This window comes from Colossoma macropomum, unplaced genomic scaffold (assembly GCF_904425465.1).
Source record: "Colossoma macropomum unplaced genomic scaffold, Colossoma_macropomum, whole genome shotgun sequence".
In the NCBI taxonomy this organism is placed as follows: Eukaryota; Metazoa; Chordata; class Actinopteri; order Characiformes; family Serrasalmidae; genus Colossoma; species Colossoma macropomum.
This window is the reverse complement of record NW_023494784.1, coordinates 42,349,779-42,369,742: the sequence shown is the minus strand read 5'-3', so window position 1 is coordinate 42,369,742 and position 19,964 is coordinate 42,349,779. Positions and strand designations below refer to the sequence as shown.

Sequence of the window (19,964 nt, the reverse complement as noted above, 5' to 3'; positions counted from 1 at the left end):
TACGTTTCCAGTCTGGTTCTTGGGCTGCAGAACTGTCTCTCACTTCACTTCAGAATGCTAATGTGGCTAACAGTTAGTGGAAGCGAGTTAGCATGGAAGCGTGCCATTTTCTCAGGTTGTTATATTATACTTCACCTAAAGGAAACCTTTTTAAGTCATGGTTAGCGACTACGACAGGGTGACCAAGGTCAGAGACGGTTTATGGGGAGCCTGAGCACTTCTTATTTCTTCCATTGTATCAAAAACATGACCGCAAAACGCCAGAGGCTGCCCACCAGTGAGTCCTAAATGAATGGGAGCTAAATGGCTAAAAATCACAAGTTAAAATAAAGTTTCCAACCATTTGACCAGGACCTTCCTTTGAGTTTGGAAAGTAGGAGGATGTATTTCACTGAAAAACAAATAAAACATAACAAAACCCTATATTTCCTTTTTTTTTTTTAGTAACAAAGGTTTTGGGCAGTAGGATGCTAGAGTGCCAGTTGGTTAGCATTACTGCTACCGAGTGCTGTGTGGTTAGCATTACTGCTACTGAGCACTGATTGGTTAGCATTACTGCTACTGAGTGCTGTGTGGTTAGCATTACTGCTACTGAGCACCGATTGGTTAGCATTACTGCTACTGAGTGCTGTGTGGTTAGTATTACTGCTACTGAGCACCGATTGGTTAGCATTACTGCTACTGAGTGCTGATTGGTTAGCATTGCTGCTACTGAGTGCTGACTGAGCTAGTTAGCTAGCTTAGCAAACTGTCACATCTATTTTTCATATATGGCCATATATCAGGTTTCTTTATGGGTATATCATGTGGAACAGTTAGAGTAGTTGAGTTTGAATGCAAAAAAAAAGAAATGAAAAAAATATTTTTTGGAAGATTAAATAATGGATGAAATGTTGAAATGTTGAATCAGATCACATTGATTTCTGCTCTTTCTGAAGTTCTGCTCCTATTTATGTTGACTCACTGCTCAAAGCGGTCATTTGAGCTAATACAGTAATGGAACATCATCACAGATTCCCCCAAGAATGAGTGCACTTTAAAAAAAAATAGTATGGAAACACAGGCATGGGAACAAAACCCAGCATAGACCAGCAAAACCAGCATATGTTGTGTTTTGGATGCTGGTATTCTGGTAAGCCAGCATGACCGTGCAGGGTGACCAGCTTAGCCAGGACCAGATCAGAGTAAACCAGCACAGACCAGTTTAGATCAGCATGGAATGCATGTACTGTTTTTTCAACAGGGGCTTCACTAAAAAACTCAATAAGGGAACAAAGTGCTGTTAACACATGGAAAAAACCCTGTTAGCCTTAGCCAAAGGCTATGGAGCTAGTTTGTTTAATCGTAGCTAGCGCCCCCTAGCTGTTATTCATGATCAGAAATGATTGCACTTTCAGATTAAGTTCCTTTATATAGTCATTTGAAGAAATTGATTTGCATTATTTGGTAGCATCGTTGATACTAACAAGTCCAAAAGTTTACTAGCATGGTTTTTCTCATTGCCATGTAGCTTAGCTTTGACTCGGGTTCTAGATAACACGTTCTTATATTGTAGTCTTTTAACGCTCCAGTTAAAAGAATGGAGTAAACTACACTGCTCTATACTTCAAACTAGTATGCTAATTTATTGAACTCAACTCAATCATCATATAGCTTCAATTCAAAGATTACAAATATTTTTGATTTTTCATTCGCAGACAATGATTTGTGGTAGTAAATACAAACACAATGACACCACTGTACAGCGATCTTTGTTCTTTAATATCACTGCAAGCGTACAAATCGAACTGAGATCATGTCCCGTTTAAAAAAAGGAAAATAAGACATCAAAAACTTTCAGCACAGTTTAGAATTTCTTTCTCAAATTAAAAAAAACAAACATGAGAAACTTTGTAGTATAAAGATGTGAACAAATGAATCAACGACTAAATGTTTATCGTAGGAGATAAACCTGACGATGATATACGAAAGACTACAAGAGTGAATACATGTGAAGACAAACCGAAAGTATGGCAGGAGAAAAAAAAAAAAATCAGAATGGTGGCTTTGATGATTATAGTCTAAAACCTTTTATCATCAGTGGGTTTTTGCTAAAGACTTTAAACAGTTAAAGTCAATTATTCTTAAATGCAAAAACCCTCATTTAAAAAGTCAAAACCAAAAACACAGATGATATAAACTTATCATACTGAAAAAATCATGTTTTGGTCTATAAATTAAAGAATACTAGTGGTTCTTAAACCAGTCGTCAGGGCTCTACAGATCATTCACATTTTTAGTCTCAACACACCTGAACCAGGTTATAAAATAAACATTTTGGTGAAAACTCAAATTTACACCCAAATTTTCTCCATTAAGCTAAATGGAGACAAGTTTAGTGTCTCAAGTTTGCTTTTTTGAAGCTTTACACTGGAGCTATGTAGCTAATGTCTGACAGCGTTTTAGGGCCACTGTTTAAAAAAAATAAAATAAAAATAATAATAATAATAATAGACCTCGAGAATGAAGTCGTATTTTCTAGAATAAAATCATAGTATTTCAAAAAAAGGGCATAAAAGTTTGATAATAAAAACATAAAATTTTGAGAATAAAGTTGCAGAATTACGACATTAGAGTATATTACCAGGAAAAGTTGCAATATTATGGCCAAAAGGTTTTGTGTTAAAATGAGGGGTGTTGAGTTGGTAGTGTTATACTTTCGTATCACTTTCACCCATAAAGAAACACTCAGTCTGCTGGCACGTCAGCACCAGCCTGTTATTAGTATAAGAAACGGCTGAAATGGCTGAGCAGGAAACTGTGTTTATTTAGAGTAAAGATCTAGACCGACTCTGTCTGGAAACTGTCTGTCTGTTCTGTTGAAGGAGAATCGCAGACAGTGACCGTCTACACGGCTATCAGTGGCTACATCTCTGTGCCATTCGAAGAGGGCATGTAGTCTCACAGGAGACACTGAGAATGGTAATCAAAATGATCGATCCCGAAGGAGTGGAACTCCGGCACGCTCGCCGTCTTCATCCTCTCCAGTAAAGCAACCGAGGCCCCAACGCATGATAGCAGCCCCCCTACAATTAGCCCACTTTATCCTCCAAATATCACGAGTTTATTCTTGTAACTTTATGACTATTATTGAAATATTCCGACTTTATTTTCGAAGTATTTTATTTATGTCTTTTTTTCCAGTGGCCCTAAAATGCCGTTGTACTAATGTAAAAGAAAGTCTTAGATTATTTATTAGCTACATTAGCCTGGTGACTAATATAGTGTGAAAATGGTTTAAATTTGAATTTTCTACTAAAGTCCTCCTGAATAACTGCTGGGATCGTATCGTAAACAAAGCAAACATGTGGACCTGCTGAGGCGCCTTGAGGATTAGATTAAGAAGCACTAATGCAAACACACAGCAATGACATCTGTAACTAACTCTCCTCGTCTTCCACCGCTGTGTAGATGCTCTGGTTGCGTCGTTTGATTCTGGGTGTGCCGCCTGAGGGGCTCTGGGTGCCTTTGGCCTCCCCACTGCAGCGTTTGGGGACTCTAGCTGGGGGGGCACCGCCCTCTTCCTCCGAGCTCGTCTGTGAGAGCCCAGTGGAGGAGGACGGCGTGGAGCCGGACGGTGGAGGAAGCCTGAGAGCCAAAGGTGAAGGCAGCACGTCCTCCGTTTCTGATTCGGTGCGAGGGGGTGGTAGGATAAGCCGGCCTGCGGCCTCTCGCGGCGGGCTGCTGTCCCTGTCGCTGTCCCGAGCTCCATCCGGAGCCTCCGGGACCACTGCATCTGACCCTTTCTCTTCTTCCTCACCTTCTTCTTCATCCCATTCGTCCTCGATGGTGATCTCGTCAGGGTTGTAGGAGCTGGAGAGACCCGAGGTGTCGGTGGGATACTCGCTGGGTTCTTCCACGCTACCCGTGCTCTGGTTGTCCTCGTCGTCTTCCTCCTCCTCGGTGGCCGCACCCTCCTCCGCTGCAGTGCCCCGGCCACCCTGGCTGGCCAGGACGTAGATGTCTGTGAGGCTGAGGGTAGCGCACAGTTCGGTGGTCTGGGGGTTGGTGGAGTAGGCGGGGGCTGTGTTTGGCTGAGGGCGAGTGGGGTCATACGGGGGCACCGTCTGGCTGAAATTCTCCGGGATGCTCAGCTCACCATTCAAGTCGCTGACCACCTCCATCATGGCCTCCTCCGAAGCACTGTAGTCCCACCTACACAAAAGGCACAGTGTGGTGATCTACGTTGTGGTGAACAGTGTTGGGTACTAACGGACTGCATGCAAACTGGATATCATCTGATTACTAAAATCAAATAAAATACTTTATGTATTCCTATTTTTTTTCATAAGGATCACATTTGTAATCATGCAATTTGGAATTAGTATTAGAATACAGTACTTAAAGGGGAATTCCACCAATTTTTCTAAATTTCTGCATAATTAAATCATGGAGGCATTCAGAGTGGTTTGATGTGAAATGCTCAGTTTTAAAGAAACTTACCAACTCAGATTTCTTTACAGTGGTGGTGATAAAAACCAGGGGTTTATTTACTATCCAAAACCACCAGGGAACCTAAACGTATCTTATAAGATTTTATATGTAATGTTGATGCTAAAATGGTAAATCTGAATCTGGGGACTATTTTGATCTACAACACCCTGCATATACCTCTCTGCCTTCAAGGTATTTGATAAAAATAAACATTTCAGACATAAACCTTCTCTAAAACAATGTGTGTGGCATCATGCAATGTATTTATTACCACTTCATGGAATAACTTTCTGTGAGGGAGCTTTTAAAGGTGGACGTCTGGTTCCTATGACCACCACTGTGAACAATTCTGACTCGGTAAGTTTCTCTAGAACAGAGCGTTTCACACCAAACCACTCTGAATGCGGTATCCATATATCGTAACAAATTAGCTGTGCAGAAATTTTTAAAAATGAGTGGAGTTCCCCTTTGAGATGTAAATAGAGTGATTTGATGTGAAATGCAGAGTGGTGCTAATTGGAGCCAGACGTCCAAAACGTTTAATTTCTTAAAAAAAAGCGCTCTCACAGAAAGTCATCACATGAAGTGCTTATTAATGCACTGCCTGATGCCTGAGACATTGTTTTATGATGGTTCTGAGAGACATCTGTTTTTTAAGATCCGATCATGGTAGAGAGGTACATGTAGAATTATGGCAGGCAAAATAGTCCCCAAAGAAAATGTTTTTTTTTTTTGTTTTTGCCACTTTTTTACCATTATCAATATTAAACGTTTAAACTCAGAAGACACTCATAGGTTCACTGGTGGTTCTGGATAGTAAATAAAATGGTTGTACTTACACTCTAGGTTAGGGATGCATGATGATATTGGAATTATATTGATATTTATGCAATAGAACATGAGAGGGAGTGTGTTATCGTGAAATAACATCACGGCTATGATTTGGTCGCCATAGATGATGATGTTATTTACGATAACACACTCCTGGAGTGTTCTATTGCTTTTATACAACAGTTAAATAATTAAGTGATAAATTAATAAACTGGGCCGTGAACGCGGCGTTTAATATGTTTTAATGTTTGCAGTTCCTTCACCAAATTATAGTTCCTTAACAAGCAGCTTGTTTCTGCGTCAGAGTAACGAGCCCCGCCCACTCGCTGCACAGCCGGCAGCTCGTTCTCCAGCTCCTTACACTAAATTCCCAAACTGTCATCACCACTGAGCAGCTTTTCAGTCGGCAGCTGTGACAGAAGAACAGCTAAACAACCTGGAATCAGCCAGAAATGAACCTAATACCATTCGCCAAACGTGTAGTCTGATCTTCAGAGTCTGACCAAATCAGACTGAGCCATAAAACTGCCGCAATATCAAGTTCAGCTCAGTTTTGTCAATTTTTGCCAGATCAGTATTAATGTTGTTTTGTTCCGGCCAGCATCTTACAGCCCATTTAGGTTGGCGAATGGTGTTGGGTTCATTTCTGGCTGATTCCAGGTTGTTTATCTGTTCTTCTGTCACAGCTGCCGACAGAAAAGCTGCTCAGTGGTGATGACAGTTTGGGAATTTAGTGTCGTCTCATCTTCAGAGTCTGACCAAATCGGCTGTCGGTCAAATGTGATCTTAAAAGTATCCATTTTCTGTTTGTGGCAAAGTAAGAAGTAAAAACGTTCAAATGGCTTGAGCGCCTCCTACAGCTGTCAAAGTTGTCGCTTAGCAACGGCGCCTCAGCAGAGTGATGCAGTGTTTGTGAAAAAAATGTGATGTTATGGCAAAATAACAGCACGGTTAGAACGCCTCTCAACCAATCAGCTTGCGTGGCCGGAACTAACTGTTGTATAATGGCAGATATTTGCTTTAAAGAAAAAAAACTATCAACATCGTAAAGATTCAACTGATATTTCAGACGGACATGTGATGATGTAGACACTGCGACCCCTGGTATCGCCTTTGTAGAGTTTCTCTACAACGAACCGTTTCACATCAAACCACTCTGATTTACTGTTTACATCTCAATGATTGAATCACGCAGAAATTTTCAGTGGAGTTCCACTATAAGGATAAACTTTAGCGCCAGTATTTACCTCTCAGCCTGATAGTGTTCTCGTTGTAGCAGCAGTCAGAGAGATGGACAGTAAGTTCCTTACCTTGTGTGAAGGCCGTTATTCTCCGGGGGGTGCCACATGCTGGACGAGGGTTTCTGGAGGTGGTCCGTGGCCTTCAAGATGGCCAGCCATTCTGGGTCATACTCCAGCTGTTCAGAGGAGCCGGGTCTGTCCGCCACCTCCACTATCTAGAACGTCACAACAGTTTTTTTTCCAATTAGAAATTCTTAAAATGTGCTTAGTTACTGTCATTTAATCATTTAAAACACGTAGATAGTGTCAAATAAAACAGAATATGGGGGAAACATGGCATGTTATACTGTACAGGCTGTAATGTGCATCACCTCCAATTCATTGTGAATCTACATTTTGAATGCAAACAGCAGGGGGCGATCTGAAGAAGAATCCCCAAGAAGTAAATGCCACAATAAAAGTCCTTGAGCAAGACTTCAAGTGTTACATTCATTGGGAACAGGATGCTATTTACATAAAGTAATGCATGCTCTGAAAAACCAGAGAAGATTACGCTGCATCATGTCTTACTCACTGCGCGTCATGTATGGTTATTAGTGAGAACCTGTTTCATAATTTAAAATTACAGGTTTATTATTAATATAATCAGTATACCTGGATCAGGGCCTTACCTGAAGGAAGTCTCTATATGGAAGACACTTGTCTAGAGAGAGGAACTTGGTGGTTTTAGGAGAGGTGTTCCCTTTGGCCTATGGACACACAAACACACAGTCTGTAATCTGCAAAATGTTCATTCATCCTTGATTAAGATTAAGATTAAGTGACCCTTATTAGACCCACAATGGGGAAATTTCACCTCCGCAATTTAACCCATCCATGCAGTGAGACACCACATACATACTAGTGAAGACACAAACACTAGGGGGCAGTGAGCACACTTGCCCAGAGCAGTGGTCAGCCCTATCCACAGCGCCCGGGAAGCAGTTGGGGGTTAGGCGCCTTGCTCAAGGGCACCTCAGTCCTGTACTATCGGCTCAGGGGATCGAACCGGCGACCTTCCGGTTGCAAGGCTGGTTCCCTAACCTCCAGCCCATGACTGCCCCCTAATGCCATCCTAATGCATGCGCCACCTGCTTTGCCAACAGCAGGCGACCGTCCTGTTCATTCAGGCACTCCGTGGCCGCTTTTCCACTTTCGAGCCAAACGGTTCTCAGGGCCGTACTGGGCTGTTCTGCGCTGGTCCAGACTCGTGAGACCAGTTATGGTTTCTGTTTCCATCTGTTGTACTGCTAAATCAGAACCAGGAAATACCCAAGAAAACTACACAAATGAATACGTAACTACTAACAGGCTAATAGCAACACACGCCACCCACCACAAACACGTTTGATTCCGTCTGTCACTCCAACTCTGGACTCTCAGCTGCTCTCCTCTTGTTTATTCTCTAAACGGGTGGTACTTGAGCAGGAGTTACTGAAACAGACTGTACTGCGGTGAGTTTCACCTGTAGCCAGATAACTACATTAGCGTCGCCCAGCACAGTACAACTCAAAACACCACAGAACAATTTTATTTTATATCTTTGTCACTTCAACACCAGTCATTTGAATTTGTGCTCTCAGATATGAGTCTTTATCCTCTAAACGGGTGTTTTAAAGCAACAGTTTGCTAGAACCGAGCCTGTACTGCAGTGGGAGGCACCCACTGATATACATATTTAGATGCCCCGTTGGGTCCAGCCAGGCACGTCAACGGTGCCGCCATTTTAGGGCGGTCAACATCGCTGCTGGACTGCATTCAGTAACATTACAGAGCGGCAGTTTAAGAAAGATACTGTGCAAAATTACACTATTTCAAGAATATTACACTCAGAAAGTAGAATAGGATTATATAATGGAGGGAAGACAGCGATCCACGCTCATGTCAGTGTGATGCGGATAGTCTGTGTGATGTTTATGTGTAGATGTGGTCGTGTGGCTGGTGAGGAACAGAGAACCTGTTGATGTGATTGTTTTTCCTCTGGTTTTATATTAAGCTTATTTCATTTAATAGTCTATTCAGGGGGTCCTAACTTTATGTAGTAGTTATTTATTTACAGTGATGGTTAAGGCTTTGTAGTGGTAAGTTATATCATTCCTTAATCCCTGTAGATAATCATAATAGATTAACGTTAGCACCTTCTAACACGAACCTGTTAGTTAGCTTCTTATTTACCAGCTTCTTGTTCGAATTTTCCTGTTCCACTTTAAATGGTGCAGCTTCAGGCACCAGAAAGTGACTGCTGTACCATTTAAGGTGGAATGGGAAAACTCGAACAAGAAGCTGGTAAATAGGAAGCCAACATCATCCTTCTTACTGTGTTTTGGGGGTTTGTTTTAATGTGTATTAAGATTAGAAATGATTCACACATTGATGGATTTGCTGATGTGTCTGATTGTGTTTCTCGCGCTAAACTCGGTTTTTAACGTCAGGTACAGACTGAATACTTTGCTGCTGGTCCGGATTAGCACTAATTAGCATGATTAGTTATTATAGAAATAAAAGCTACCGAGATTAATAAAATATCTAGATTAAATAATGTCTGAGGATTATAACAAAACAGACTGAGTGAAAATCAGTTGAGTAATAAGGAAGTTGTGGCTGATTTAATCCTGAGACTCATCGTCTCTCAATACAAGTGAATCTGTTCACAAGTGGATCTTGACCTCTCCAACATGGCGGACGCGCAGACGTCTCGCCTCACATAGAGAACAACAGGCAATGCAGCATCTACGTATGTATATCTATGGAGGCACCGTGCACTCGCGTTAGCTTAGCCTAGCAGACTACAGCTTAAAGCTCTAACGGAACAGGTCCGATTTCAGCTTTCTGTCACTCCAACACCGATCGGTCGACTTTGCTCTCGCTATTATAAGTTTTTATCATCTATACTTGTGATAGCAGAGCAGTTAAGTTAGTTGAATGGAACCTGCACTGTGCTGTTTGGCTCTCTTTAGCCAAGTTAGCTAGGAGAGAAGAACCGGCTAGCATTAGCTTAGCTAGGAGGCTCCAGCTTCAGACACCAGAGAAGAGGTTAATTTCGTTTTTCTGTCCCTCCAACATCAGTCACTCAACTTCTCTTCCTCAGATATGAGTCATTATCATCTACATTTGTGTCAGTAAAGCTTGTCAGAATCAAATCTGTTCTGTGGTGAGCAGCGCTGGCAGCATGAAATGAAGCTTTGATGTTTATTGAATGATGGATTTAAAATCGTGCACTGCTTTCATTTATTTGAGCAAACTGAATTTATTTGAATGCTTTCGGGTTTGAAATTAGCGTAGCAGGATGCTGTGGCACAATGCCAAAATAAACACAGAACCAATCAGCGAACAGCTACATCATAACATCATCCCACCGAACGGCTCTGTGGCCAGAGCTGGTTTATGAGGAGCCTGGCCACTTCCTATTTTCCCCTTTATATCAAAAACAGGACTGCTAAACAGCAGAGGGCGCCCACGAGTGAGTCCTCAATGAATGGGAGTAAACGACCAAAAACAAAAAGTTTAAATAGTTTCTAATCACTCGCCCAGAACGTTCCTTTAATTTTAGAAAGTAGAAGGATGTATTTCACTAAATATTTCCTATTTTCTACAGAAAATGGGTTTTGGGCGGCAGAAGGTGGGCATTACTGCTAGTGAGTGCTGATTGGTTGGCGAGCAGAGCAGCTCAATGGCTGTTCGCACTCACAGACGTCATGGACATACATGACGTGCCATTTTAAACTCCTATAACTCGAGTTTAAAAGCTCTTAAAATATATCAGCAGTGTTAAAATGTTTTATGCTGTTCTGTGTTCAGGAAATAAATGTATTCTTTTACATTAAAAATGTTTAAGCATTTATAAACTATGATTTTACTGAAATGCTCCATATTAACCCATTCATTATGGACTCACTCGGGAGCGCCCTCTAGTGTTTGAGAAACCCAGAAGACATTACAGAGTGGTAATTCTCCTCACTACAAATTCTCTGCTGTGGCCCCGAGTACGGTTAGCTAACCGTGCCAAAAAAACAGGCTGAGCCCAGTTTTTAGGCATTCTGTGTCGAACCGTGTCCGTGTGGAAACGCCACAGGAACGTTTACCCTCCGTGCTCAGAACCGTTCGGCCCTGCAGTGGAAAAGAGGCCCATCAGTGTGACTGAACTCCTCCATATGGGAGCTGCTGTACCTCATGCTGCACCAGGGCGGCGAATTTGACGTGCAGATGTGCAGAGAACCAGTAGCTGGGCTGCAGGTGCTGGAGCAGGTCAGCGGCAGCTGGGCTGCCCAGTATGCCGGACTCCACTTCCTCACGCAAGAACCGCTTCTTCCGCAGCAGCTCGTCCGTGCTGCCATAGTGGTAGATGCCCCGCGGCCAGTCGTGGGTCATAAACACATCCATGGGCATCCGGATCTGCGACGGTGCGAAAGAATGGAACGTTATATATACACACACCACTAAAAAAAGATGGTTCTTTAAGGGTTCTTAGTAAAGAAAATGGTGCTATACAGAATTATGAACACTAAGTGAACCCTTTACATGATTAAAGCGTTCTTCAGATGTTTCTACATTGAACCTTTTGGTAAAGGGTTCTATATAGCACTCAAACGGGTTCTTCTATTGTTATGATGTAAAGCTTGTAACAATAGAAGAACCCTTTTCAAAAAGGTTCTACATAGAACCATCTACAGCACATTTTCCATCAATCTGAAGAACGCTTTGATGATGCAAAGAACCCTTTAACCATGCAAAGGGTTCTTTAAATGTTCATGGTTCTTCATAGAACCATTTTCTTTACTAAAGAGCCCTTGAAGAACCATCGTTTTTAAGAGTGTAAAACAAGGAGAACGAAGAACTATACATAAGGCAGGAATGGGTTATTTATTATTATGCTTACTTAATCAGCGGTTTGATTAAAGCATGTGCAGTTTGAAGTAAATAAATAAACTAGGGCTGTGCGATACGACGATATTCACCATTATCGTGATAAATTACATCACAACATGCTTTTCTGATCATATCTTGAATATCGTCAGCATTTCTAGAACACCATGTTTCATTAAAAAGAGTTATTTGATTTAAACAGATAGATAGATAGATAAATTGCGTGTTACAGTAGCAAGACATATAATTGCACACAGACTTACATATCGCTGTTGTCGGAAGAAAACCTCGTATCTCCAGAATAGTAACTTTACAGGAGAAGGAAAAAACCTACTTAACTTTTAATGTAAGTCAATGGAACCAGACTTTTTCCCAAGCAATTCTGGGTCGTTTCTTTTGGTCCATTCATCATGAAACAAGCATTTTCAAATTATGTTAAAAACTGAAAAACGACAAAAATGGAGATACGAGGTTTTCTTCAGACAACAGCGATATTCTACACAGAAATTAAAATAGACATAAGTTAGGCAGAAATAAATAAATAGACAAAAATAGGCATGAGTTGAAGTATAAGAGAGTATGAATAAAAGTATATCTATTTGCATATTTAAATAGCATATAAGACAGATTTGTCGAAGTCTAGTGAAGCACAGAATTTGAAAAGCTAAAATAAAAAAAATAATTTGTACTTAAAAAAGTTTTTTGATTGTATCTTCTAAATGGGTCTTTTTGTCTGTTGTCAAACCTCAGACAAACTAAAAATCATCAAACATATATTTGTTTAGTATCGTGAAAATTTCCTGAAGTATCGTGATATTGTATTTTTGCCATATCGACCACCTCTAAAATAAACCATGTAGCATATTGTAATGAAAATTTTAAAATCAAATTCAATGCTTTTTAAATATCTTTTTACAACCTCAGCAAAGGATAATTTCCACCATGTAGTACTGCACACAAACTCAAATATGGCATGTATTAATGTCTATTTTATGGAAACAGCAGACAGCTTCTGACCGAATGACCACTGTTAGCTGGATAGGTTTGGTCTGCGGACAATTCTGAATTAGTTTCATATACGCTGTGAATCTTTTCAACCTGTGGTCACCTGCATGAAATACACTGGCCTTGGGTTTTTTCTTCACTGCGTAAAATATTTCGTAAATGTTAAAGTAAAAAAAAAAATCCATAACTGAGTTTTTTTACACTTGACAATTTTACATTTACAGCTTTAAATGTGCCCCTTAAGCATTTAAATTAAGATATACTTAAGATGGTTTATGCCAGTGGTCACTGGTCTTTTAGGTATCATCTAAGAATTTAACAACACAAATAGAAATAAATTAGGCATTTTTAGACATTTAATGACCTTATTATGTAATTTTTTAATCTATTCAAAGACTTTAAACGGGATCTGCAGGAACCCTAGTAAACTTTCTCTCCATGAGAGGTAGGGAGGGTGGAAGGGGTAGTAAAACATAACGAAAGATCAGATAATATTTTAAAGTTAATATAAAAGTCATTACATTTTGAGGGAAGACTACAGGAAAACAAGAATCAAGCATTTTAAATGGTACGAATGGCATGTTCATCGTTCGAAAAGGTGAGTTTGCACGTATGAATATGATCAGAAACATGAAATAATAAGTTAAAAAGGCCAATTCTGAGTTCAGGTTGATCTCAAGTTAGTCAGTGTGCGTGTTCAACAAACACACTAACTAAATTATCATCACCAACGATTTCTTTATCTATACAAACTCGGGATCATTCAAACTTCCTTCAGGAGTTTTCTCTCTCTCAGTCAGACTTACCTGTTTCAGTTTGAAAACATCACTGTTCCTAACGTGGTAGACACTGCGCAGGGTTTCCTGGCTGTACGGTGGGAACTCATAGTGTCCTGAAAACAGAGAGAGATTTAATGTGTGCACCTTGATTTTGGGTTCATATCCAAAGACAGGTGGATGTGGAGGTTCTTCTCCGCCCTCACCTTTCCTGTAATCGTGGGATTTGAAGATTCCAGACAGGCCGCCGATTCTTATGCCTTTGTAGCGAACAACGCCAGCATAGCCTGCAAACACAGGGCAAGTCAACTCTGAACCCTGGAATCAGTGCTTGAACAATATATCAGTATAACATCAGATGATACTGAGACAATTTTGACAGTGTTATTTTAATTTGTATCACTTATCACAATTGAGGTCCCAAATGGGTTAAAGGGGTTAGACTGGAACCTAACGCTGTATTGAAGGCTGCTGCTAAATCTGTATGAAAGGGTCGTATCGTAACCATCAAATGTAGCACCGTATGTGATTTTGATTCATTTTATTTATATGTAAAATGCCAGTTTGGCTTATTAAAGAGCAAATAATGTTATTTCTATTGTAACTTTGACCAGAAGAAAGTACTGGAAATCTGCACTGGAAATTAGCCAACAACACAAAAAACAAAACAAACAAACAAACAAAACACAACCACTGGAACATGTTACCCCACCCCCCACCCCCCAAAAAAACTTATTTTCTAAAAAATAAAGTTAAAAAAAAACAACAAAAAAAAAACAGCCATTAAAACTGATGACCGCTGCATCCTTAATTTAATAAAAACTATATTATATATTATTATGTATTGTTATAATGTATATAATTCATTTAAAAACTCTATTCAAAATTACAGTTATTGAAATATTGAAACTTCTATACTTTTAAAATCACATCAGTGTTTGTCACAAAAGCTTCATATCAGTCAGGGTCTACCTTAAATTCATAATTATGAACTGTTACCTTATCATAATGAATAATTATCATAATAAGTAATCATCATAATTAGTAATCATCGTAACTTATCAATGTATGAACTATTATCTTATAATTAATAATTGTCAGAATTAGTAATCTTCATAGTTTATCAATATTATGACCAATTACCTTATCATAATTAGCAATCATCATAATTAGCAATCATCATAATTAGCAATCATCATAATTAGCAATCATCATAACTTATCAATATCATGAACTAACTATTCCAATAGACGAGTGCTCACAATATAAATATATGAACTCTTACCTAAGTAGTATATATTGGGGGCCACCCAGCCTCCATAAGGAAGCTCTTGCAAATGGTTAGAAGCTTCATGGTTTCCACCGATGAAGATGGTGAGGACGGGAGCTTTCTTCTCTCCAGAGTAGTACCTACCACAGCCCAGAGCAAACAAAGATCAAAACAAAGGAAAAGTCTTAAAACTGAGCTACAGTCTAAACAGCCTCAACAGTCGCACTACACAGACGCTCTTGGTCCTTACTTGTAAAACGTCTGCATCTGCCGGTACTTTGCAGGCACGGCCATACACTTCATGTCTCCCTCGTTCCGCACAGCCTGGAAGTCCCCGCAGCACAACAGCAGGTCCACCTTAACGCCTTCCTTGCGCTCCAGGTAGCCGATGGTCTCATATATCTTGTCCAGTTCGCCATGGCAGCAGCCTTCAACGGCTATTTTCATATCCGGACGTGTTGAAGTTGAAGTTTTGTTTATAAAACTAAAAATCCAGCCAGTGAGGTGAGTAACTCAGCCAGCAAGCTGCGAGAGGCCTTCTTTGGATATCTCCTTATTAGATCCAAGCACTCGGGGCGGCACATATCCAGCACAACCGCTGCGGTCCTACAGGGCACCTGGTGGCATGACTGTGGAAGAAGGTAATGTTAAAGGAAAAACTAACACTGTATGTCCGAAAGCATCCAGACACCTGCCATCTTCGCATTATGTATCATGATCTTTCATATGGGTCTTCCAGAAGACTTTAAACTCCCATCTGACTTCAGAAGAAACATGTCTGCAAACTTTTGGACATACTGTGCATGAACATGTTCAACCTTAAAGGGGAACTCCAGCAATTTTTCAAAATTTTAGGATTAATTCAGTCCTTGAGATGTAAACAGAGTCATCCAGAGTGGTTTAACCTGAAATGGTTCGTTTGCAGAGAAACTTACATACTCTGATTTCTTTACAGTGTGGTGATATGAACCGGGGAGGTGTTTCTCAAAGCTGTATTTCTCAATTTAGCCACATTATTTAAGCCCAAAGTCAAGCCTGCTCAATAGAAGAAGAGCTGAGGGACATTCCCAGTGGACAATCCTCATCTTTGGGCTTTAATTATCTGGCTAACTGAAAAATCCTGCCTTGTGAAAATACGTCCCTGGGGTTTTCGATGTCTACAACAGAAATATAGCCTTTTTACTTACTATCCACAACCACCAGTGAACCTACACGTGTCTTATGAGTGTCTAATGTGATGGTAAAATAGTAATGAATCTGAAGAAAATATGTTTTCTTTGCCTCACATTACCCTGCATGTAACCCTTCATGAATGGATTAAAATAATAACACATTTTAAGCCAAAACTTTATCACAAAACTATCATACAACTTTCTCAGACATCAAGCAGCGCTTATCTAACCATGCCATGTAGAAACTTTCAGTGAGGGAGTTTTTAGAGGTGGACGTCTGGTTCCTATCACCACCACTGGGAACCACTTGGAATGACTTTGTTTACATTTCAGTCATTTAATTATGTAGAATTTTTGAAAATCGGTGGAGTTCCCCTTTAAGACGTTAGGTCCGTCTTTTCAGCAATAGTAGAATCAAAATACTTCGTGTTCAATAAATGTAAACGTCTAACTCTTCAGCGTCTAACTGGAAGATATACTGTCCACCGGCTGGCTAAACGACACGTCCGAGGCTGAAGCGGACTTCTTTTTTCGAATTTTCCGTTCCACCTTAAATGGTGCCGCTGTTACGGTTACAGCTTCAGGCGCCAGAGCGAGGCTGCTGCGCCATTTAAGGTGGAACGGAAAATTCGAATATCGAGCCGGAGAACAAGATGCCAACTGTAGCTTTACGGGTACGGTAGGTTACACAGCCGGCTAAACACTGATGGTACAGGCGACAGGACCATCACTGGCGCTGCAAAACTAAGAATAAAACCCATTTTTTCTCTTCTTACCCGCCTTTAAATAAACGTGTAAATATCCTCTCACTCTCAGCTTCACTCAGCCTCCATGCACTCAAACCGCACGCATGCGCATCGAGTCCGTTTCAGTAGGTAAATTCATTTTCGCCATCCGCCGGCACTTTCCACTGCGATTATTTTGGAATAATTATAATAATAATTTGTTTTCTAACTGAATAATTTATTCAAAATAAGTTTTAACTGCCTCACATAACCATGCATGTAACCCTTCATGAAAAGATTAAAATAATAACACATTTTAAACTTTATCACAAAACTATCATACACGTCTCAGACGTGTTTTCCCACTGACTGTATAAACGTGGAAACTCAAGCAGTATTTCTTCATTTTCTTCTATAAAAATAAGTATTTTTTCATCTGACTTGCCCAGTTAGTCCTTTTTTTTACTATTAAACAGCACAGTTTCGTTTTTTCTGCACATGAGTCAATTTATTCAAGTATTTTTTTTATAAGACCATAATCTGAAGGTTTACTAACACAAATAACGTGCACACTTAAAAAGATGGCTCTTCAAGGGTTCTTTAGTTAAGGTAGAACCATGAGTTTTATATAGACCCATTTGCATGCTATAAGGGGTTCATTGCCTGTTGAAATGGCTCTTCAGATTGATGGACAAAGTGTTGTATTCGGTTCTATATAGAACCTTTTTGAAAATGACTCTACTTTCTTGAAAAAAGATGGTTCTTTAGTACAGAAAAATGATTCTATATAGAACCATGAACACTCAAAGAAACCTATTGCATGATTAAAAGGTTCTTTGCATTGTGAAATGGTTCTTCAGATTGATGGAGAACGTGTTGTATATGGTTCAACATGGAACCTTTTTGAAAATGGTTCTTCTGTTGTTACAATGCCGAGCTTATAACAATAGCAAAACCCTTTTTAATGCTACATAGAACAATTTACAACACATTTTCCAGCAATCTGAAGAAGAATTTCACCATGCAGACATTCTTATGCTTAAATGGTTCTTTATAGAACTCATGGTTCTAAACTGGACTACAGCCTTTACTAAAGAACCCCTTGAAAAACCATCCTGGGTGTGCAGTGCAGTTGGACCACAGTGTTTTCACAAAGCAGGATTTTTCAGCTTATTCTGTTTTCTGTAATCAGAAATCCAAATATTGATATTTTTATTTAACTGGAAAACTCTGAAATGCTCTACGAGGGCAGATTTCATGGCATCATTTCAGTGAAATATAGTTTTTAATGTCTGCAGTTGCTGATTTTCACTGTAAGAATCACAAATAATTCTCATTCAAAAAGCACTCTGGGCTGAAACACTCCTTATAACTTCAGCGTGAAGGGGCGGGGCTAAACTGCTGTAGATCGTATGCAGATGTGTTGGTGTTTGTGACGTCACAAATACAGTGAATTCAAAATGGGCTGTTTTTTGCAGCTTAGTTTGTTTATAAGCACTGTATGTTTTAATAAATGAGGTTTAAATCCTACATCAAACTGTTTTACTTAAAAAAAGACAAAGAAAAGTTGTTTTTCTAAGATTTGGGCCCTTTATGGAAAATACTAATTTCTCCCATTTCAGAATAAAGTCACATGCTGCGTAAAGAGTCGAGCAAAATGTACAATATTTGCACAAAAGTCCCTAAGGCGACATGGTGATTATTTTTTTTTAATAAGGCGTGGCCACAAATTAACATAGTGAGGCCATGAGTTACTATATTGAGACCACAAATTACTATTTTCTCTCCACAATTTACTATACTGTAGTCACAAATTCCTATACTGGGGCCACAGTTTACTGTATAGAAGCCACAATTTGCTACATTGAGGCCACAAATTACTATTTTGAGCCACAGTTTACTGTACTAATGCCACAATTTACTATATTGAGGCCACGAGTTATGAGAAACTGTAGCTGTGGCCTCAATATATATATTTGTGGCCTCAATATGATAATTAGTAGTGACTATACATTAATTCGTGTCTTCAATATACTAATTTGTGGCCTCAATTTATTAAATCGTGGCCGCACCTTATCAGAAATAATCACTTGGCCACCTTAGGGGCTCCGTAATAATGTAGTGGAGTGAATGTAAGTTTTTAAAAAGCCCCGACATAAGATAAACGTACTCTAGTACAGCAATGAAGTCCGTGTGTCCATCGCTGACCCTTAGTGGCCGGGTGTGTGAAACGCCGCCTGACTGTGAAGGTCGGCTGGCGGTGCTGGGAAGTGTGGAAAGTGCCGCTCGTGTTCTCCGGCTGCTCGGACACAGAGAGATGGCGTGTCTGCTGGAGGCCCCGCTGCGCATCAGCGTGCTGTCCGTGAGTCCGAGCCGCAAATTCTCACCCCAAACTCGCTCTTTTCTGCGCGCCCCGTGTCGGACTGTGGCCACCGGGAGCCTTTTAACCTGCCGCGGTTTTCTGGGCCGAGCTCAACTGAGTGGGTCTTTGCGAGGCGGCGTGTTTGGAGCGGGTCGCTGGCGGTCGTTCAGACGGAGTTAACTCGCCCACCGGCGGCGCACAAAACCCGGGAGAGCCGGGTCAGCCGAGCGGCGCAGCCCGGCGGCTCTCACTTCACTTTACCCCGTGGGAAAAACCTCTTTTTCAGTCTGCGGGCTGACCACGACGCTCATTATGTGGCTCTAGAAGTGGAGCTAACCGGCTAGCCTTCCCGCTTTAGCAGCAAGTGAAGTTCGGTCAACGAAGCTCAAGTCAGTTTCATGTTCGAATTCCTCCGTTCCACCTTAAACGGTGCAGCAGTTACGTTCTGGAGCCCCAGGCCTCAAACCCCAGAACGTAGCTGCTGCACCATTTAAGGTGGACCGGAGAAATTCGACTCGAAAGCCAACTTTAGCCTCGTAGTTGGGTCACTTTATGGATTGCTGATTAGCCGCGTAGCTGCTCGGCTATCCGTTAAATTAACTTAACAACTCGAGGACTGAATATATTTTCAGCTGCTAAAGATTTCAGCGTTAAATCGTTCGCCCCGTATGTTTATTTATATATTGTGTAGTTATGTTTACAGGGAGCCTTAGCTAAGCTAACTAACTCCAACTGAATCCGGCTCTCCTATGTCAGGCTAGCTAGCTTAGCGCGCTAACTGAAGCTAGCCGCTGGAAACGCCCCCGTCCAGTCGGTTTCTTCAAGAAGTCCAGCTAAGTTAACCCAAACTGTGACCCTTAGACTCTCCATAAGACCGAAAACAGTCTGTTTTAGTTCATCTGCTCGGCCGAATTTATCCTTGTCTCTCTTTTTTGGTTTGTTTTTCTGCGGCGGCTCCGTGAGGTTTGACAGTTGAGCCGAGCTGCATCATTGCTCTGATTTCTTGACACCTGTTAAAGGGGAACTCCACCGATTTTTCACAAATCCCGCATAATTCCGTGGCTGTGGTGTGAACAGGCATTCAGAGTGGTTTGGTGTGAAATGCTTCGTTTCCAGAGAAACTTGCAAAGTCAGAATCGTTCACAGTGGTGGTGATGGGAACCAGACGTCCACCCCTAACAGCTCCCTCACAGAAGGTTGTGAGATA

The 19,964-nt window shown here is 40.7% G+C and overlaps 2 protein-coding genes across 3 annotated transcripts in view; one reads left to right on the top strand and one right to left on the bottom strand.

Moving 5' to 3' along the window:
* Positions 1-1,738: 1,738 nt before the first annotated feature.
* dbr1 (debranching RNA lariats 1) lies at positions 1,739-16,551 on the bottom strand. The gene is made up of 9 exons (XM_036571786.1): positions 16,447-16,551; positions 14,749-15,127; positions 14,514-14,638; positions 13,435-13,515; positions 13,259-13,344; positions 10,752-10,976; positions 7,217-7,294; positions 6,615-6,760; positions 1,739-4,194 (listed from the first exon to the last, which is right to left on the bottom strand). Exons 2-9 carry the CDS (start codon positions 14,943-14,945, stop codon positions 3,420-3,422), a joined length of 1,713 nt encoding a protein of 570 aa, XP_036427679.1. The 5' UTR covers positions 14,946-15,127; positions 16,447-16,551; the 3' UTR covers positions 1,739-3,419.
* Positions 16,552-18,663: 2,112 nt separating this feature from the next.
* The window catches only part of armc8 (armadillo repeat containing 8), a 34,487-nt gene continuing 33,186 nt past the window's right edge, over positions 18,664-19,964 (top strand). For both annotated transcript variants that reach the window (XR_005007318.1, XM_036571775.1), the window contains exon 1: positions 18,664-18,757. Coding sequence is in view for 1 of the 2 variants with exons in the window: in XM_036571775.1 (XP_036427668.1) it covers positions 18,713-18,757 (45 nt within the window). In the remaining variant the exon portion in view is untranslated. The remainder of the gene's footprint in view (positions 18,758-19,964) is intronic.